The 22,638-nt window shown below is 41.1% G+C and overlaps 1 protein-coding gene across 2 annotated transcripts; it reads left to right on the top strand.

Annotated features, from left to right (window-relative positions):
* Nucleotides 1-317: 317 nt before the first annotated feature.
* si:ch211-214e3.5 (zinc finger protein 518A) lies at nucleotides 318-21,493 on the top strand. 2 transcript variants are annotated; one of them, XM_030340153.1, is made up of 3 exons: nucleotides 318-530; nucleotides 671-776; nucleotides 17,194-21,493. In XM_030340153.1, the coding sequence occupies exons 1-3, from the start codon at nucleotides 480-482 to the stop codon at nucleotides 21,213-21,215; spliced, it is 4,179 nt and encodes a 1,392-aa protein (XP_030196013.1). In that variant the 5' UTR covers nucleotides 318-479; the 3' UTR covers nucleotides 21,216-21,493. The 2 variants fall into 2 exon arrangements, with proteins under 2 accessions (XP_030196013.1, XP_030196015.1); XM_030340155.1 differs by lacking the exon at nucleotides 318-530 and having other exon boundaries at nucleotides 537-907.
* Nucleotides 21,494-22,638: the final 1,145 nt, after the last annotated feature.

Here is a 22,638-nt window from a genome sequence, read left to right on the forward strand (position 1 = left end):
TACTCTATCAGCATTCATAGAATGCCTCTTTTCCAATCAAATTACTTGGTCGGAGCTAACTGTTGTAGGCTATACTATGTAATACAAGTAGCTCTGATTCTGAAAAGCATTGGTTATAATGTATTCATTGTATAATTATCATTTGTTAGTTTTTTTTCCAAATATTCCAAGCCATAATTGTAATGGTTTTAAAAGGGTTAGGGTTTAAATACCCGTAATCCATAACTGATACGCTATAGTGTGTTACATAAGAATTGGCTCATCGGTTTGGTTGTGGGTGGGCCTACCTCCCCTTACATTGTCTACTCTGCCTCTGCCATTTCTTTTTCATGTGAGAGGCCTGAGTAGCTTAAGAACTGTTTATACCCCCAGCTCCTATGAATGATTTAAAAAGACATTCTTGCTCAGTTGTCCCGTTGCCCTGCAGATCATCCAGCCAAAACAATGGTCTGAGCTTGTAGGGTTGAAGGATGTAGGAAATGGCGTCCCAGCCCATGACTCACAGCCTCCCGCCCGCTGCCCACCGTGACGTAGGTCCTACACAGGCACTAGCGACGCCGTCCTAATCACGGAAATATTTCGTTTTCCCTGTTACGTTGGGTCTTTTCCCGAAGAAAAGGCCACCTACGTAGTACTTTGGAATGGTTTTAATTGCTTATTCTGCATCCAGTTTCCTGAACCCAGTGTGAGCCTCGTAGTGGCGGACCGGAGCAGTACCCGGATGAGACTGTCATGGCCGCGATCGTTGACCTGCGAAAGTGAGGAGGAAAAGAAAGGTAACCGCTTGTTTATCACGGCGAAACCCGCTGCTTCGTAACACACACAGCGGGTTGAGGAATACAGTTTAATGTGCGGCGGACGGGGACCGGGAGGACGGTGTCGGTGGTGTATGTTCGAGGAGGTGGAGGTTTGTTTTGTTGTCATATGAGTGGTTAACTGTGGTGTAGACACTGAACTGTGGCGAAGTACCGTTAATATCCTTTAACTACACGGAGAAAACCCTTCGAAGTACTTTAGTACGCTTTGTCTGCTTTTCGCGCCGTTTGACTTTTCATCCGTGCAATAGTCGGGCTCTTCTGTGTTTCACAAACTTATTACACTATTATGAGCTCGTATATGGCATAGCAATTCCATTATTGTCGTGCGCATTTGGGACAAATAACATGTGCCCTCGCGTCTCCTGTGATGGTTGTAATGTTCATATTGTGTCTCGTCTCGTGACTTTATTTAGTGAGGAGGAACGGCTGCAACTCCTCTATAAACTCAGTCTTTTCTCAAGACTTCCTTGGTTGAAAGGTTACAAGCAGCCATGTAGATGTTTATTCATATTCGCATCAAGTCACCATAATTCACCAATGTGATGTGCTAAAAAAGGAGATGGTAGTTTGATCAAAACCCGATGTTTGAAAGTGATATTCACTTCATTTAAGTCATGTATTCGGCAACCAGCTGATGGAGAGTAGTCATGATGTTCCGGCAGCCATTTTCAACTCAAACATGGCTGCCTCAAGTCTTGAGGGTTTGCAGGGTAGCCATATTGAGGATTAGTTTGCTGTTATGCGATTGGCAATCAACTTATTTTATTCCCAACAGTTATTTGATTTGAGTTTGTTATTTTCATTGATAAGCCTATTTTCAGATGGTCAATGCAAGCATTGATTGTGTAGCTGTAATTTACTATGAAATAGGCATATTGAATTATAGACACAAATATCTGCCTTCATGGAAATATTGCTTTATTAGATCAATTTGGAACCAGGCTTATTTATAGGTAATGTAACCAAACTCAAGGACCCTATCACAGATTGTATTCGGTAGTTTCTAGACCAGTGGATGCTAGTGACTTCAGAAACCGGAGTGATGCATATTTTTATGTATAGATATTAGGAAAACGCCGGTGGACCTGGCATTATCCACAGCTGGCCGGAATGCCCCTAGAATGCAATCATTGACTAGCCTGTCAATTAAAAATTGTGCAGATTGTAGGAGCCAATCACGTGACGCAAAAATAGTATTGTGAACAATACATACTGTCAATAATATGTTCAGTCACTAGAGACAATTAATGCTTACAATTAACAGTGATGTTGATAGGTTTTCAATGTAGTGAGTCCCCGGGACCCACAGGTGGCGAGTTGGGTGGGTCCCTGAGAAATTCAATGGGTCCCGACTCCCCAGTTTAAAAAATGTGTTTCTTTTTTATTATTATTCTATTTCTTAAATTAAATTAATAGTGTTAAACTCCTTGATGGTGGTATGATATGGTTAGAGCTGGAGTACTCAACCGTTCATGTTTAACACTAGAAACGCCGGGCCATTTTTACTTACTCCTAGCGCCGCAAGAGGGGTCAAATGACCCCTAAGTCATTTTAATGAGAGGCTGTGCATTTGCACCTAATGATCACTAGGTGGCGCCAATGAGCTATTACCGCGCGAGCGCCGTGTGTGTGTGTGTGTGTGTGTGTGTGTGTGTGTGTGTGTGTGTGTGTGTGTGTGTGTGTGTGTGTGTGTGTGTGTGTGTGTGTGTGTGTGTGTGTGTGTGTGTGTGTGTGTGTGTGTGTGTGTGTCACAAGCCTAGTCCTCACGATTTTGTCATAAATGTACATATATTCAATCAGAAGGATTGCAAAAAGCCTGTTTGATTTGCTCATTCGACACGAATGAGCACAGCATCGAGCAGTGGAAACGTGGGTTTATTTGCTATGAAGTTCGTATTTTTAGTTGTTGAAATGAAATCAGCGGTGACGAGCTAGTTGTTTTGGTAGCGGCTAAATTAGCATGTCGCGATACTTTGTACAGGGGATCACGTCTGCGCCGAGTAGATGTGCAGAGGGTTGAAACAGCGCTTGTCCGATCTGCTCACAAGAAGGTTTCTTTGGCCAGTTACTGTGATTAAACACGAGTTGTTTAATGTTCACTATGTATCGTTTTTCATGGGGAAAATGAGATGCGTCCCCGGGACGCATGGATAGTGAGTTTAGTGCGTCCTTTCAGATTTTAATGCGTCAGGGACGCAGGACGCGTACCTAGCAACATCACTGAATTAATCACGTTTTTATAAATGCTTTTAATTTTAATTTTAACTGTTAAATAATACAACTACTAGGATTACTGAGCCGATGGCTTTGGATCAACTCTTAGACCGACTTGGACAATTTCGCAAATTCTGTAATATTCCACGTGTTCCATTTTTAGTACCACATTCTGTGATATCATAGGGCCCTAGAATATTATGTGGACGGTCGTATAAGAAAAATTTAAATAACCTGTCTCGTTAGGTTAACATAAAAATGAGTTCCCCTAGCCTGCCTATGCTCCCCCAGTGGCTAATATTTGCATTTGTAAAACGAGCACTAGGGGTTCTGGTCGTCTTTGAAAAAACTGAGGTTCAAGCGCGCTGATTTGGAATGTGCTCCCATTAGGGATGCAAACAATTAATCGATTATCGATTAATTGTCGATAAGAGATTACTCGATTCAAATAAATTACTTGCAATTAATCGCATTTTAACCCGTAATTCCCCAACCGTCCACGTGAGGGCGCGCTTGACGCCAGACGTACTTGACGCACACGCGGGAACACAAGCGAAGAAGCAGGACAAGACAAACGAAAAGCGGGACACTAGAGCTGTGTTCGAAATCGTTCCCTATCATGGATGTAGTGCACTAAAGAGGGTGCATGACATTTTGTAGGCCCGGGTGTTCGAATTCTCAGTGGTCCACTATATAGGGCACTATATAGTGGACTTAAAATAGGGTACATACGATGTTCCCTACAAGTTACCTCCGTATACCTCCGTATACCACAATGCAATGCGGTTGTATTTTTCCAGGGGAGAAGAAGAAGCTGAATAACCGCGAAAACTCGTTCCCTATTCCCTATATAGTGTACATGATATAGTGCACTATATAGGGAATAGGGAACGAGAATTCGGACACTACGCTGAACATTTACTTTGCCTCAGTAAATGCGCCGGGTATTTGTGAATTGATGCGCCGACATCATCTAAACAAACCGGGCTGGAGGTTGTATTGATGTTGAATGTTACATTTCCTTGTTCAAGTTTTTTTTAATAAATTTTGAATGTTAAATATTCTATGTTAAATCCCAAATAAATTGTTGACATTTCTAAACACAAGCCGGATGTAAATGTATTCGTTTTCGCGGTTATTCAGCTTCTTCTTCCCTGGAAAAATACAACCGCATTGCATTGTGGTATATGGGAGTAACATGTAGGGAACATCGTATGTACCCTATTTTAAGTCCACTATATAGTGCCCTATATAGTGGACCACTGAGAATTCGAACACCCTACAAAATGGCGTGCACCCTATTTAGTGCACTACGTCCATGATGGGGAACGATTTCGAACACAGCTACTGACACGATGAAGAGGGCAAAACGGAGTGCAGTATGGAGCCACTTTAAGTTGGTTAATGACGACAAAGACGCCAAATGCACAATATATATATATATTTTAAAGTACAACTAAACGACTTCGTTGAATTACCACCTAAATGAGTCACATTCAGAAGGAAATTCAGCTTCTCAGAAGAATTGCCACTTATCAATTAATCGATCATCGATCGATAAGATGAAACAACTATCGATTAATGAATTACTCAATAATTTTGCATCCCTAGCTCCCATATGTCGTCATAAAGGATCTAAGCTTCTCCCCTTTCTCTGCCTAGCCCGCCCAGAGAATTTGGCCCGCCAATGAGACGCGACCGTGCGAGCGCCACCTGTGTGTGTGATCACACGCACTGTAACGCAAGTGTTTGCTGTTGGTGTAATGGCGCATAACACGTCAGTTCTTTGACGTCTCTTGTATTTCCACAACGAGACTGTAGTTCGGGTTATCTCAGCCATGGTTGAGAAGGAATTGGGGGGAAAGGAACTTTGGCTTTGACTCCCTGAAGTACATGAACGGCAACATGCTGCCTGCTGCTGGTTGCCGCGAGGCACCACCGCAGCGAAGCACCACCGCCCAACAGCGGGCAGCCGGCAGCAGGCAGTGCGCGGTAGGGCTGCACGATTATTGCCAAAATGATTATCACGATTATTTTGATCAATATTGATATCACGATTATTTACCACGATTATTCATTGAAAAAAAAATCTTTCGAATTTCTACCACCCCCTTGTGGTAGGAGCCACACACTGTGCTCAGCGGCAAATTGCAGCCAGGCCACGCCCCCCCCCCCCCCCCCCCTCTTTTCACGCTTCGCGCCGGACTCACGCAGTCGCAGACAGGTGTACAGGGAGCGCTTGGTTTGCTTTGCAGCGGAGGTAGAGCGTTTACTGCATGGGCGGGGCTCGTTTCTTTTTTCGTTTTCTTTTTATTTGCGGATGCATTATTTAAAATTTACAATTTAAATTAAAAAAATAATAATAATTTAAAATGTAAAAAAAATATCGCGAAAATTTCGCGAGAACACTACGCGTCATCGGGGGACGCCAATATCGTCATCGCGATAAAAATTCGATATATTGTGCAGCCCTAGTGCGCGGTTCAGTCTATTTCAGATTGATGTGAAAATGGAAGAACCAGAGACGTCGGAGAACCCCACGATGTCGTTTGCGATTCTTAATATCGTTTGGAGGCACACACAGCTTTTAGCCGTGATAATATGTATTTTATGATATAGATAAGATATTATTTAGATATAGAGCTCCAGGACTGTAACGCTAGTGTTGTACACTTCCTTGTTATTTGGATAACCGTTCTGCTGTTGGTGTTATGGCGCATAACACGTCAGACTCTCGTCTCTGGTATTTCCACAACGAGACTCGTAGTGGGATTTATCTCAGCCATGGTTGAGAATGAATTGGGGGGGAAAGGAACTTTGGCTTTGACTCCCTGAAGTACATGAACCACGACATGGAGGAGAAAGGGATTGTTGGCCGCGAATGTTTCGCTTCTGCAGGGCTCAAGCGAGGCTGTAATTCTGCACCACGGCTGAATTTCGGGAACGTCTTCAAATACTGTTTGGGGCCTACTAATATCTATATTCAGTGTTTCCCCTAGAATTTTTTTTTAGGCCCGGTGGTAAGAGCTGATAGTGTGATTTGTTATACATTTTTCACGGGATGCTAGAGTATTTGTTGGTTATTTCCATATAAAACACTTGCTTAGCCATCACAAGTTGATAATGATTCAACACTGACAAGTGTTGGGAGGAGATAATGATCTCCTCCCTCTGCCCCTCTGACTTGTTCCTCCACACCTGTCACTCACCCTTCTTCCCCACCTGTACTCTCGTTTGGCACCGTGTTTAGGAAGAACCTTGAAATACCTTTTTGTCCTTCATCCCTTTTACGTTTTTTTGGTGGTGCCATGCTAATGATGATATAACTTAATGCTGTCAGATTGTCCGTTATGATGGGGCATCATCTGCGCACGCGCGACACCGCATTTATTATTTTTTTTTTCTTTTTTTTTTCTTTTTTTTTTTTCGGCCGGTTGTTGGCCTGGCGGGGGCGCTCGTTGGCCTGGCGGCCCGCCAGGCCTGAACAATGGTAGGGGAAACACTGATATTAAAGCGTCCATAAAGTCACATGCCATGGGACCTTTAAGCTGCTCTGTATGGCACTGGCACTAAAAAAGTATCGCAAAGTTGCCTTGGGTCATAACGAGTGCCCCTCCTATATAGAACACTCCAAGTGTGTTATGTAAGGGTGTGCTCTATGACGATATTAGATTGTGAATAGGGATGCAACAATCACGTTTTTTAGGCCATTCCCGTTCACCGATCTGTTTAATGTGATCAGCCAACCTGATAAAGATCCTATAATCTTTTTAAAGTGAAATATAAATTAATAGGATCTTTCTCGCAATTTCTTATTTTAGGGTTTTTGTTGTTTGTTGCTGTTATGCAAGTCTTATTGTTGAGCCGAAAGAATGTGTTTGTGTGTTTTCCTTTTAAGTAAAGATGACTGCAAGCACTACAGAGTTTAGTTTAGACTATTTAAGATTGGAACTACACGGTTTTCTTCTACACGGGACCGTTTCTATAAGTTAAGACGTAAAGGAACATCAACAAATTTTCTCATCACTCACAAAGGAGATGGCATCTGTCGGAATACTGTTTATTGGAATCACTCACTAAGTAGCGCACTGAGGAAAGTGTTTAGGCTATTTTTAAGTTTTGCCACAGATTCTCAATGAGATTTAGGCAGGGCTCCAAACTGCGACCAAAATTTGAGTTTGCGACCAAGTTTTCCATCTGTTCGCGCATGTGCGACCAGTAAGTGTGTCCCTTTTATATTTTACACGTTAAACGTGGAAGGGGCTCGTCAATGAATCCGGAATCTTTAGCAGGCCAATGAGTGTAAGAAGGATATGGAATGTGAGTGGCTAATGTGTCGAGGGAGATGGTCCTAGAGATTACCGAGCGGGCGTAGGGCTGGGCGATATGGACCAAAACCCCTATCTCGATATTTTCTGTTCGAATGGCGATATGCGATATTATAACGATATTTTGAACAAAACAGGTAAAGTGTGTAGTTTTAACTCCGCGCCACTATCAACCATTTATTTAGTGTTTTCTTTTTTTTTTTTGCTCAACGAAGCATAGCTGTGCTTTAACAACAGATATGTAAGGGATAATGTAAAGAACGCCGGTCATTATCTGGAAAATAAGCCCCGACAGGGCGAACAGGACACCGACCTGATGGGGCTTATTTTCAATAATGACCGACGACTAGAGCTGTCCCAAACGATTATTTTTCAAACGATTATTCTAGCGATTATTTTTTCCATTAGTCGACTAATCTAACGATTAGTTTCACCATTAATCTAACGATTATTTTTTCAGTTACCGATTACTACACATTACTTCATCAATGTAACTTCACACAATATGGATATCAAAACATTTGTTGTTAAAATATCAACATTTATTAAACATTTCTTTAACATGCCACTTTTTTGTGCAATAACATTGTGCAAACACGGCACTTAAATTGTGCAAACTGCAAAATAGCGCATTTTGATGCCATATGTAGTATCTAACAAATGAACGAAATAAGTCAAGCAGGAGGAATATACCAAATATAAAAATACTGTTCTACTCCTTCCTCCCTCTCTCATTGTGCAAACTGAAAAATAATGCACTGCCACCTCAGAGACCCAACTTCGAAAAGGATTTATGTAATTTAAATTGTCAACTTGTAGTGTGTGTTTACTACTGAGAACTTGTTGATAGATCGTGGAATTTCGACAGTCAACAGCTAGACTAGAACTACATAACATGACAAAAGTTCTCTTACTACTTAGAACTGGTTGCTAGATCGTGGAATTTCGACAGTCAACAGCTAGACTAGAACTACATAACATGACAAAAGTTCTCTTTTCACCAGAGTATAAAATCCGAACCGGACAAAGTCTATTCATAATATTGTAAGGACCACGGAAGAGGCAGTGAATGAAGTGATTAGACGGCTTATTAGATACCTAATAAACCGTTGGAACACGCAAGACCGGTCACCATAGCAACGCTGGTAAACAAACCCTCGGAGCTCGGCTTTTGGCCGAGTTTTATACCACCAGCCTCTGTGCTCCCGCTACTGCTTGCCGCCGCCATTGTTATGAATTTAAACGATTGGCGACTAGCGTTCTGGTGCATATTTACCGCCACGACTGGAGGGAGAGTGGCGGGGGGGGGGGGGAGGCGACGCGTGGACGCAAATTATTCATGTCGACGAATTTTTGAAGTCGATTACGTAGACTAATCGTCCCAGCTCTACCGACGACGTTCTATCAAATTGTGTGGGTCACCCGAACCAGTGCAGGAATCGGCTTCAGTTGCCATAAAGGGCTTTTCACACGGGTTTGTCGGGCCTGATAATGCATTCTCAATGGAGAGGCGAGCGGGCAGAGAGGAGGCTCAGCGTCCTGACAAGCGGGCGCACTGAAACTGTCGCTTCAGTACTACTTGTCGAACGCATGCATGCGCAAACCTGGAAACCGTTGGGATAGATGAGAATCACATACAATTTCACAGAAGAAATTCAAGTAAAACTGCGGTTGACTTAACCTTTACATCTGTAACATCTGAACTATTCATTTTATTGAAAAACAAATCAAAGAGGCATTCGCAAGGACGGCTACGTGTCTGGTCCCGATTTCCAACAGCTGGCGTAGCCACGACAACAAGCGACGAATTCGGCTGCTCACCAGTTAACACGGTCACGAGTTGAACTGAAACACCGGGCTTCTCAACGGTAGAGCGGAAGCATATCCTTAGCTATGTGATATGCCACGGCCTGGGTTATGTCTTTGTAGCGTTTGGATGCTTTGTCATAAGGCACTGATGCCGAGTACCTCTCCATGGTGGTCTGCTGCTGCTTTTGCGGCGTTGCATTTGCAGATGTTGTTGGCCGTTTTTTTGATACGGCTGTGCTCCAAAGGGTGAGAGCGGCTAAGGTGGTAAAATAAGTTTGTTGCATTCCCAGTCTTGGTGGGGACTACGGTCTTGCATAATTTACAGACAACATTAGTCTGACTACGGTCTGACTTGTAAAATCCAAAGAACTGCCATACTGGCGAGCTGACATTTCCATTTTTATCGACTATTTCCTCGCTTGTTGCGATACTCATCTTTCACATCCCACAGCACGCTGTTTCTGTGAACACGAGACAATGAGATGGCGCAACCAAACTTTATACTGTTACATGATTGACTATTAGCGTGTCACTCCATACATTGCTGGTGCGTTTTAGTATTCTCTGCGAACCGACTCGGATCTGACGCCTCGCCCACGCGTTTTATTTCGCTCGGTCTAAGCTTTTGTCGCTGTAGCATTGGCAGAGTACCAGGCGCTCCAAAATAGGTAGGCTATAGGCCATAGGTAGAGATACGGACGCAGTAAGGTATTGAAGTAATACGAGTGATTGAAATTGCCATTTAAACCACCAAAGCCGTCCAAGCACAATGAAAACAGTTCATGCTCAAAGTCACACTGGGCGCAGCCATCTTGAATAGTTCAACCAACCTTGCTTCGCAACCTCTGGTTCAAAGCGGAGCTTGAAGTAGACTTTTTGCTCCGGTTTCTTACAACGAGGAATAAAAATAATATCGAAACGTTATTGTCATTCGCTGTGAATTTTTTTCATAAAGACTAGGCTGGGCCGTTATATCAGGGTATATGGAGCACGTTCTTGACTGCCGGTTATGTTGATGTTCACGTCCGTGAGAGAGTTAAAAGCGATGCTACAGTGTCAGGGCTGTACGCATACTTTTTAAAATGGTAGCACTGGTGCTAGCAAGCGAAAAAATTCAGTAGCACAAAAATAATTTTGGTAGCACACGTACTACAGTCAAAAAAATAAAAATACTATATGAACAGAACAGGACGTATTAGGGATCGACCGATACGGATTTTTTAGGGCCGATACGATACCGATATTTTTTCATCAGCCTTAGCCGATACGCCGATACCGATATTTAGAGCCGATACTACTTTTTCTTTTTTTTTTTTTGCTCCCTCAATCATAAAAATTACACTGATAACAAATGTTACAAGTCTCAATTAAAAAAAAGGAACATTTATTGAACTTCAATATAAAAAACTATATTTAACAAATAGTAAAAACAGGTGAGGTAGAACAAGTAAAAAAAAAATAAAAAAATAAAAATAAAAAAAAAATCGGCGAAAATCGGCCGCGTATCGGCCGATACCGATACACGTAAAAAACGCGAATATCGGCCGATAATATCGGCCGACCGATATATCGGTCGATCCCTAGGACGTATATACAAAAGTAACACTATATGAACAAAATTAACAACGGTAAAGTAACAATGAACATATTAAATAGTAAAGTGACTACGAGAGCCTCTTTTAAAACATCAACAGGCAGAAGTGGTGAACACATTCAACAAAATTAAGTAATTGCAAATTTAACAAACACTTATTTATTAACCTCTGATGTCCTTTCCCCTACCTCGAGGCAATATTTACAAAACATAGACTTCTTGGATTGGTCGTAGACCAGCCAATTTAATGTTTTTAACCACTGGGGGTTAAACCTGTACGTTTTCCCGTTGTCCGAGACGGAGTCATGGGTGGAGTCGGCTTCTTCCGAAGGTTCCGTGCTTGTGGTCGCCGAGTCAATCTCTTCCATACGTGGATTTTTTTCCAAGTTTCCATCTTTATTTGATGAAGAAGAACTTCCGAATACAGGGAAATACCTTTTAATTTTTTCGGTTTTGCTTAAAAAGGGAATTTCCCGCGACCGTTACAAAGCCTCTTCCTCAACGTGCAAATGTTCTGGAAATGTAGTTTTTTATTAGTCGAGCGGAACTGGCGAGCCTATAACTCAAAATACATTTCCCAACATTCAACGCTCCCATCATGCTCCCACACACTCGCGCTTGCTTAGTGGTGCCATTGAAAGCCGTACAGAAAGACGTATTTTTTTTCGGCACGGGTCCTTCTCACCCTTTCGCACCGGTGCGAGTGGACAGATGCGATCAAAACTGTCGCACTGTACAGCCCTGGGTGTGTATGTGGAGCTCCGTCTGATGGTGAATTATTTTGATCAAACAAACTATTGTCTAGAGCAGGGGTTCTCAAACTATATGGGGCCGGGGACCCCCCCATAGGGCAGAAATTATTTCAAGGACCCCCTCATAACCGCAACACAAATATAATCATATAGGCTCATGTCTATTTTTTCTGTTAGATGCTTTTGAACTCATTTATGCTTCAATCATTCAGTGCTAATACCACAATAGTGTTAAATAAGCATTTTATTGTATTTTGGCATAACTTTACAATATGTAAATTAGGGCTTTGACTTTTGCCCAAAAATCATATTCGAAGTTTGTTTGTTTATTAATATTAATATTCGAATATATTCGAATATTTATTAATATTATTTTGACCATTTAATGCCTTCAGTAATACCTGGGCTGAATCCGAATACTTAGTACATACTATTTATGTTCAGTGTCTACTACTTGACGGCCTACAGCTATGTGTAGAACGCCTAGAACGGTCTACAGCTATGCGTAGAACGCCTCTGAACGCTTCCGAACACCGCCGAAACTCCACCGGATGTTTGGAGATGACGTGTCTCCCCTCAGATGCCGGCAAAATTACCTTGATAAGTTACCTGTTTTCCGTCTTGCTATCGTTGCTATTAAATTAAAAATGTCTCTTTTTACTTAATTACTTACTTTACTTTTTTACTCTTTTTAATGTCTCGTTTTTCGCCGCTTTCTATGACGTCTCTCTAAGCCGCTGTTGGTAGTGTCGGGTCAGCCATCTCTTCTTCGTTCGTTACCAGACTCGTAGTCTGGTAACGTAGTGACCTACCGTTGTATACTGTGGCGGTAGTACGTATTCGGAAACGTTTTCCGTACTACACAATGCACACTGAGCATTCGGACGCGCTATATTTGTGGTGTACTACAAAATGCATACTATAAGTATGAGTATTCGGATTCAGCCCTGGATTGAGGTTTGCAAGGTTTGTTTACCGGCGTTGCTATGGTTACCGGTCTTGCGTGTTCCAACGGTTTATTATGTTTCTAATAAATCGCTGTCTAATCAATACTTCATTCACTGCCTCTTCAGTGGTCATTACAATATTATGAATAGACTGCGTGGGGTTCTCCGACGTCTCTCCCTCTTGGCCTGCCCATAACAGGTTTGAATATTAAGGGCTGCCTAACATTCGTTCGAATTTTGATTTATTTTTTGATATTCGAATCACGAAGTTCGAAGTCAAAGCCCTAATGTAAATAGATTTTACTTTTTTTACACACACACACACACACACACACACACACACACACACACACACACACACACACACACACACACACACACAACCCAAACAAAACCAGCAAAAACATGACACGCAACGTTGCCACATGGGACAACGGCAGAGGACATGTTTATTTCCAAATGTCAGCAAGGATTGGTTTACAAGAGAGATAGTAAAGTGGTGCAAAACAGTTAAATTATTCACCCACGTAAACACGTTACCTATTGTTACCAATGGTCCATCGTAACAAATCGCCTGCTCGGCATGCCATGCATATATGGATGAAGCTTTGAAGGGGACGCAAAACACAGCTTTGGCAACGCTGTTGAACGCTGATTGGCTGTCATCACGCGTTTGCTGCCGAAAAGTTGAAATATTTCAACTCGAGCAGCATTTGACGCGCCGCAAAATACGTGAACGCGCCTGCAGCGCGGGCACGGGCGTGCTGCGCTGCAAATCAAATCTTGCCGCGCCGCAAATCAAATTTTGCTGCCGGTTTTCTCGGCAGCAAGTGGTCCGGCAGCAAACCTGCAACGCGTCTCTACATTTACTTTGAATGGGATCGTGCTGCGCGGCATCTTTATGCATCTTTTGGTGTGAACGCAGGGCAGACTCGAGCATGCGTTGACAGGTTGACGCAATTTTAACAGTTACTATTGGCCGAAAATTAAAGCAGGGGGAGGGCTGAACACAATGCGCCTGTTTAATTGGCTTTTATTTAGTTATTTAGGCGCGAGATGTGAAGGTAAAGCCTGAGGGAGTTTGACATAATGTAAAAGCCGAGTGTTCATTGGTTTAACGTTACGCCGACGGGAGTAATGACGACCGGCCCAACATTTTTTCCATAAATACCGGTATGTTTATTTTGTAACAACAAGCTCTTCACGGACCCCCTGGCAACGCGCCGCGGACCCCACTTTGAGAACCGAGGGTCTAGAGTAAAGGCCCTTCTACATCAGGCGGTTCCACTTTTTTCAAAACCTGAAAATCATTAACGTTTAGGCTTATCGAAACCACTATCGAGTCCCGTCGCTCATTTATAAAAAAAGAATGTCCCGTAGGTCCTGTAACGTAATGTTGTGTCCCTCGAGTCGCGGCATTTAAAGCAGACGTTCTGCGTGATGATGTGTTGAGGTTGGCTCAGTAAAACGACCGTTATGTTATCATGATGCGTTCAAATGTAAGATAAAGAAACGGTCGAGTTTTTGGTGAGAAACATGAATAATGTATTACTCATGTTTCTGTATTACTAATAGTTGTATAGTGCTCTAATCATTTTAGTATATATAATTAAAACTACTGATGTCAATATTTATTAAGAATTACATATTTAATTTAAAATATAATTACTTATTTCCTAAATATTTTCCTTATCACTAAAAACTAGGGGTGCAACGGATCACAAAGCTCGAGGTTCGGATCGGGTCACGGTTTTTGAGTCACGGGTCGGATCATTTTCGGATGAACAATAAAGATAACAAGACAAATGTAAAAACAAAATAAAGTGAAAAATTAGGTAATAATCCTGCTTCCTTTAAGCATGGTCAATATTTAAAAAATGTGCAATCTGAGGCATTATTCCTTCTTTTTAACATGGATAGGATAGTAAATAATCCCTAACCCTGGATTTACAATTCAGGATGTCTGCATTGCCTGAGGAGAATTTAGAGTCTACACTCTCCCAAGGCAATGCAGACATCCTTATCTTCTTTTTTTTAGTTTGGTAGCGAAATACAGTTTCTGTGGTGTTTTATTTGGCATTTTGTAAATCCATTGATTTCGGTTGGGAGACTCATTGCTCATTGCAAGGGGGGTTGGTTGTAGTCTTTTCGCTCGGTTCTAGCCCTACTGTCGATACGGCGAACCGAGTGAAAAGACTACAACCAAACCTAAACACGTCCGGTTCCGGTTCCGGTTTACGTTTCAATGGGATTTACGGAACGCCAAATAAAACACAACAGAAACTGTTTTTCGCCACGATACTTGATGACGTTGTTAATACCGGAATTGTCCTCTAAACATGCGCTGATCACGTCAACGCACAACTTTCTTTTTTTTATCAGCCGATCCGCGGATCACTTGCGTCCCGAACCGTGATGGTTGATCCGGACGGATCACGGGAAACCCGTGAACCGTTGCACCACTACTAAAAACGTGTCGTATTTCCACCAATTAATAGAAAAGTATCGATAAAGACTCGGATCGTTAAGGAGTATCGGAAATGGTATCGATATCAATAAATATTAATGATCCCCATCCCTAGTTACGACATGATTATGCAACATTTTCCAGTAAGAATCGGGAGGCTGAAAAACACTGCTGGATCAGCCTCGTAGAGCCAGTGATGCCAAGCTCCATCCTTTCACCAAAGAATCCTATGTATTTAGAGGGTTTAATAATATTGGGGTTGCATTTATTTTAAATAGTGTAGCGAATGGCAGTTCACAGATGAGGGGATTATGATGGATCGTTGAGCATTTGGAGCGGTCTATAATGGTTGTTAAGCACGATCGCTGTTCTTTAACTAAAAGTAGGATATCCCTCCTTTGGTGAAAGTTGGTGTCAAACAAAACGTTTGCATTGCACTGCAACCCTTCATTTTGTCAAAAGCAATTCCAAATAAATCAAATCAAAATCAACATGAATAAACAAAAAATAGTGCATTTCAAGCTCTGGACCAGTTGTTTGTTAGATTTGATTAATCTATGTATTGGGCGAGCTGGTGTTGACTACACAGTTCTCCTGTTGATGTTGTTCAAGTTTTTGAAGGTGTTTTCAGGTTGAAGATCTGTCAGTGTTTTTTACCCGGACGGTGTGTGTGTGTCTGTGGTGTGTGTGTGTGGAGATGTTCCTTTTATACCACTTAGCAATTGCAGAAGTCTATGGTTATTCGGTTTTCTGGAAATGTATGTGACATAAGCTTCTGTTGAGCTGTGTGTTTCTTTTAATACAGCACCACCGTAGCGCTGTTTTTCTATACATGTTACTTTACGTTTGGATTTCGGGGAATAGACCACCAAAGAATAAGTCCCGCCTCCAAGGCTCCTGGTTGCATAGTCTCCTTTGGTTTTGGATTGTCGGTGCCGTTAAAGTAGCATTTATAATCGTTTACTACTTACGGCGCCGACAATCCAAAACCCAAGTAGAATCTAGATGGAAAAAGGGTGTTGTTCAAAACGTGAGCAGCTTTCACTTCTTCGTTACCTAGAGTTTGTCTACGATTCAAAAACCCCATGTTAATTCGCATAATCATTTGATCGATGGAATCGGAGCCTCTGAGGCGGGACTTATTCTTCAGAGGTCTATTCCTGGCGGTGGTAATTGTAAAATTGGTTGAACATGAAGGAACACCCCGGCTAGGTAGTAAATATGGGTGCAACGCTTCACAAAACTCACCGTTCGGATCGTGTCGCGGTTTTTTAGTCACGGGTCGGATCATTTTCGGATCAACAACAACAAAAAAGATAAGAAGACAAATGTGACTTAGAATAAAATCTTAAAATGTGTAAAAACAAAATAAAGTGAAAAATTAGGCAATAATCCTGCTTCCTTTAAGCGTAGTACATTTTGAAAAAAAATAGCTTGTGTCCACATGAAATAAAATAAAAACGTATAAAAAAAAATGTAAAGAAAAAAGTGCAATCTGAGGCATTATTCCTTCTTCTTTTTAACATAGATGGTAAATAAAATAAAAACTGTCCAAAGGAAGCACAGCAGACCTGGATTTACAACTTTAAATTCAGGATGTCTGCATTGCCTGGGGAGAGTTTAGAGTCTACACTCTCCCAAGGCAATGCAGACATCCTTATCTTCTTTATTTTCATCAAGTATGGTAGCGAAATTTGGGGGGGATTTGCCGACAAGTTTGCAAAGCGTTCAACCAATCGCAACAGAGTTGGGTTGGGCTACTCGGGAGGGGGGGCCTTAAAGCGACATAACTGAAAGTTTTTGCAAGACACTGAGATTGGTATTGCAGAAATGATCAGTGGGAGAATAATAAGGGGTATTTTTTAACATACAGGCATGTAACCCTATTCTACCAGTACCCCCAAATGCAATTATCAACCCTATAAAGCATGATATGGGATTTTTATGTTATTTCATTCTGCTTATGTCTAGCTACAACTCAAGCCACTAGAGGTAGCTAACAGAAAACTATCAATTGCAAATCCTTTTTGTCACCAAGATTTCCCTGGAATGCTTTGTCTTAATTTTTTTTTAACTTGAAAAGGCGCTGGAGCCTTGGAGTCCTGCAGTACACTTTAGAGAAACTTCCACTTGTTGAGATAGTTGATTATTTTATGGAATACAACATACTGCTTTACTTGCATTCAAAACGGCAAAGATGTATCCATGTAAATCGTTTATTTTTAATGCAATTTTGCTCTTTGTCTATTTATTCTTTGTTTCAGATTCCTGCAGTGGTGAAGCGATGGAGCAAGACCTTTCAACGGCTGACCACCCTTCACTAAACGACAACACTTCTAAAACGGAAGAAGAAAGCAATGAGATGAAAGACTTTGTTTACAAGCATTTACGAGTAGTTACTGAACAATCGAATGGGACACTCCAATGCAAGCCTGATGACTACGCAATAGAGGAGACTTCAACTCGCAAAACTCTAAAAGTGATTAGGAAATCACGTAAAAACACACAGGGCGCTGTTTTCACAGGAAATATTCTGAGCTTCAGCTGTTCCGTGTGTAAAGATGATTTTACATACAGTCCCAATGACCTCCTTAAGCATTTTAAAAAGTCTCATAAGGACAGCCTTCCTTCGTATCCTTGTGATCTGTGTAGCTTCGTCACAAATGAATTCCCTGATCTTCAGCGCCATCGGATTGGACACAGAAATACCCTGGTTACATGTGAGATCTGCAATAACAAAGTTCAGTACTCTCTGTTAATGCTCACCAGGCACTACATCATGTGCCACAGTTTGAACGGGCGCTTTCAGTGTGAAAAGTGTGAGTTTAAAACTCTGGATGCAGGCACATTTGTCCAGCACATTCACCATCATAACGAGGGACGCTTCAAATGTTTAAAATGCCCCCATGTGAGCTTGAACAAAGACGAATACCAGAGACACTTGAATGTTCACGCAAGTAAACTCTCATTCAATTGTCCAATATGTGGCTATGTTTCAGAGAGGATTGATTTTTTCAAAAACCACATGAATAATACTCATGGTGAAGTGACCGAAGATTGGATAAATGGGCCGAGAGCTCAAGAGGATGAGGCCACAGCAAATTCATCTGCAGCTATTAAACTAAAAGAAGACTCAAGGAGTTCTCGAAGGTTATCAAAACGGAATTGTGTCTCTGGGAAATTGACCAAAGATGTACATTTGTTAAAACCTGAAAAGAGTTCAGAAGAGACACTGCAGTTTGACAAGTTGGCAGCGAAAAAGAACAAAAATGGCAGCAAAAGCCATAATGCTACAGAACAGCAGGCTGCCAGTGAATCAAAACCACCAATACAATTAATCATGCCAGATTGTGGGAACTCTTTAGAGACGAGTCAAAATAACCCCAATGGACTTGTTATCAAGCTTAAAAACAAAATATCTATACCCCCGAATTGCACCACTAAAGTAATTGGTTTCAAGGTGGTTGATGGCAAAAAGCATTTGGTTCTCAAAGTCCTGCCAGCTTCAAAAGTAGAATTGCCCACAGAGGATCATTCTCAAACAAAAGACTTTGTAGGAAATATACGAACATGCAACAGTGAGGGTTTGACAAACCCTCGCTGTACTTCTTCGCAAAACATCAGTGCTTCTACACACGTTTTTCAGGATGATATTGTGGCAGTAAAAGTTAAGGTTGAGGAGGAAGAAATCCCTCTTATTGGCCTCACTCCAGCTGTCCAGGAAGATGAATGTAGAGAACAGGCAGAAATTGAACAAAATGGCTCCCCAAAGTACTTTGCTCAATCCAGTACAATTCTTACAATGGAAAATAAGATGGATCACCCCAAAGAAAAAAATGATATTAATTCAAATTCAATCCCTGTTAAGACAAACCCCAACCTGACCTCTCTTAGTAAATCTAAAATACACAATGTGAGGCCTCTTTTAACATCGATTGAGGTTGACTTGCCCACAGATATCCATGAAAGATTATTGGATACAGCAACTAACTCATTGGTAACAGAGTCGTCTGAAAACCACAGAGACTTCAGCACTAGTGGGGAGATAATATCTTTCCAAATTGGAAGTAAACATGATCTCACTAAAGGTGATCAGAATTGCACACAAAAAACTTCAACATGTGCAATGCCACTTCCAGAGATGCATTCTAGTTCTGCTAGCTACTCCATGGAACATACCATGTCGGGTAAAAACTCACTTATAAATACCCCCAACGAAAAGGTATTTAGTTTTCATAATTATTCAAAAGAATCATCAGACATTTCACCTCATTCACCTAACTTTGACAGTTGGACTGAAATTCCAACAGAATCGTTTGCTCATGAATCCTCTCAGGTGAGTTTACAATTGGCACAAACTCCAAAACCATTTAGCAAATCTGGACATGGGAGTAATGCAAATCCAGGGACTAATGGGCCTCCCCATCATGGGTTAAATGAATCAATGCCAGAGATTGACACTGACCATGGCCAGGGCAAAATGTATGCTGAAGAACAAACTACTGAAGAGACACCCGAGTCAATTTTTCAAGACTTTAATATCATCAAAGTTGAAGAGGATTATATACCTGTGTCTAATCCTCAACAAGAAAGCAACAGTTTGGGCCACCCGTGCCATGATAAAAGCATTCTGATAGTGAAACAACATTCTGATGCAATCATTAACCACCAGCTTAATAAAGAGAAGAATAAAGAAAGGCTAGGAACTTGTCCTGATAGCATCGAATCTGGAAAGCAAGCAAAAACAACGCTACGCTTTTTTCAGATCCCAGAGGGTAAGCAGCAAATGCTATTGCAAACTGCAGAAAACAAATATGCTATCCCAGTGCCACTCAAGGGGAACAGAAGTTTCAAACTGATAACTAAGTCAAATAGTCCTCGGATCAATGTATCTTACATGAAGCCAGGTTTTGAATTCTCAAGTAACCCTACTGGGTTGGTTCCTGCCAAAACTGGCAGAGAGGTAGGAATGGAAAAACCCCTCTTGAGGACTAGTAAAACAGGGATTACATCTGTTTCTGCGGTGCCGCCAAACGTTGGCACAATCTCAAACCATTACCTTCTCAATAGTACAGGGTTTAATGGACCTGTTCTTGTTTCTAAAACAGGACACAGTACACCAGTGGACAGGCCGTCTGCTGGGAAAACACAACAGACATGCTATTTGGTAAAAAGGTCACTTCAAGTTGCGAAGCCCCCAAATAATGTTGGTTTCACGTTGGCCAGCTCACAGGTACCGCTTTCTTCGTGTCAAATGCTGGCAATGCCACTGAACCCTGCAATAAAATCCAACATTTTGCCAGACGGGCGTCAAGCTTACCTGGTAAGGTATGTCGCACAAGCAAAGTCTGGCAAAATTTCGAGTAATCTTGAAAGCCAGACTTGGACTCAGGCAAAGAAAAATGGTGAAAGCATTGGATCCAAAGTCTTGTATAGGATTGTCACACCTACCAGTGGGCTATTTGCAGGCATTGTACCAACTGCCAATGAGGAGCCTTTATTTCTTGCTCCTTGTTCACAGAGTGATCAGTCAAAAAAAAACAATGATATGGCTTTCACTTGTGTGAAAAGTATTTTCCCTGTACAGAGACTATCTGCAGAACATGATTTTGTGTCTGGTATTTTTCAGTCCCAATCGAATTTAGAAAATCCATGGCCAATTCGGCCACCAAGCCAAAGGAAAAGACGGAGGAAGGCACTTTTTGACGAGCTTCCAATGCATAAAGCTAGAAGACTTGCAAACAAAACACTGACTACAGAAGTATGTCATCCTCTATCCAAAGACATTGAGAGAAAACTGAGACTCTACCCTTTCAGTTCACTACAGCAGATCAAGTGCCCTCGCAGACATCAACCTGTTGTTGTGCTTAACCATCCAGATGCAGATATTCCTGAAGTGGCTAGCATCATGAAGTCAGTTAATCGATACAGAGGAGCCGTCACTAAAGTCTCACTTTCTCATCAAACTGTAGAGGCTCTATCTGTACACAACCAAATGGGGTTAACAGGGAAAAAGCCAATTGCCAAATGTCTGCCCCCTGCAAGCAATGGCTCTAGATTGCAACTGGATCGGAGTTCTGTTCGTGAACGATTTCTTCTGAAACTGAAGTTGAAGAAAAAAGGAAGGAGAAAGTATGAAGTCGTGAAGACTTTATCTAGCTGTGGTGGGAAGCCCATTTTTGACTGTTGGTTTTGTGGCCGGCTTTTCCACAGCCAAGAGGACTGGATTGGTCATGGTCAGAGGCATCTTATGGAGGCTACGAGAGACTGGAACAAATTATTCTGAATGTGTTCTACATTTTCTCGTTTGAAAAATATTTGTATACTTTTAAATAACTTTCCATTATGCTTCTATTCTTGTAATTTCTTGCCCTATAAATAACTACTATGAATCTTTTTACATCTATACTGGTAACTTATATTGTTTTTAATCAGACATGTATAACTATACAACTGTGAAAACTATACTGTAATACAACTTTTTTTTATCAAACCAGCGGTTCATTTGAAAATAGTTTTGATTTAGTTTGTACTTATGTAAATAAAAGGGGTTTAGAAATTAAAGCTGTCGATTTTTCTTAAATTCTTTGAATTTGTAATGTTGATCAGCAGTCGGTCAACTATTTACCTCTTCAAAGTACATTTGACAAGCGCTATAAAGCGCATCATTAAACAACACCTCCAGTATTATGCGTTGCTTGGCTGGAACCGAATTTTGTGGCAAGATATAATTTGAAACCTATGCCTCCACAATTTAGTTGATTTTGATAAACTCAACAGCAGTATGAAACAGCAGAGTATATGGTAAACCTATTCCTTATTATATGAGGATAAAATGTAAGTTGTCCTCTTGAAAAAAATATTTTTAATGTCCACGCTTATTTTATTTAGTCTTGTATTTACTATAATAGCATTGTACTGTGTGATTGTGGTTCTTTCTGCATATGCAAAAATAATGTATGCATGTTTTACTAGGCAAAACTGAAATAATTTGAGTTGAATAAAAATACAGTAAAACTGAACCAAACACTTACTAGAAAGTCAATGAGGCAAGGCAAGTTTATTTACAAAGCCTAAACTAATAACCATTGATAGTGAAGATACATAAACAAACCTAAAAACATTAAAAGGGCAATCACTAAATGAAAATAAAACTGTAAATAATACATTTTAGAGCAGACAATGTATAAATGAAGGTATTTATATACATATGTTCGCAGAGCGCGGCAGAAAGTCAGTCAAACGTAGTAGGTTACCATCGGAGGAGAGATGAGTGTTAACAAGGGACCTTCCCTGGAGGTTGTGGATGATGTGGCGCAGAAGAGATGGTCGGTGCGCCAGGCCCATGTGGTTGGTTTAATGTTGTCCATCCAATGCGGTTTACTTCAAGTGTGTTGATGTATAATTATTTCGAAAAACATTTCACATTTAAATGCATACTAGAAATGAAAGTACAATTAATTTTATAAAAACGGATGATGGAGCGGATGCTAATGGTTGGTTTGAGCAGGAGAGATTGATTCGGCTAGCAAAGATGAGTAGCTGTTACTATAATAACGTAATTCATGTATTTTCAGAATTAACCGTAATCTATTGCAAATGCACTGATAATAGGTGCCCTAGTAATTGCTTCATAAACAACGCTTATAACTAATTAAGATATTTGCTTGCAGCTAATGTAAGAATTTACCTTGCTAACTTTATTAAGA

The sequence above is a fragment of the Gadus morhua genome, chromosome 18 (assembly GCF_902167405.1).
Source record: "Gadus morhua chromosome 18, gadMor3.0, whole genome shotgun sequence".
Classification (NCBI taxonomy): domain Eukaryota; kingdom Metazoa; phylum Chordata; class Actinopteri; order Gadiformes; family Gadidae; genus Gadus; species Gadus morhua.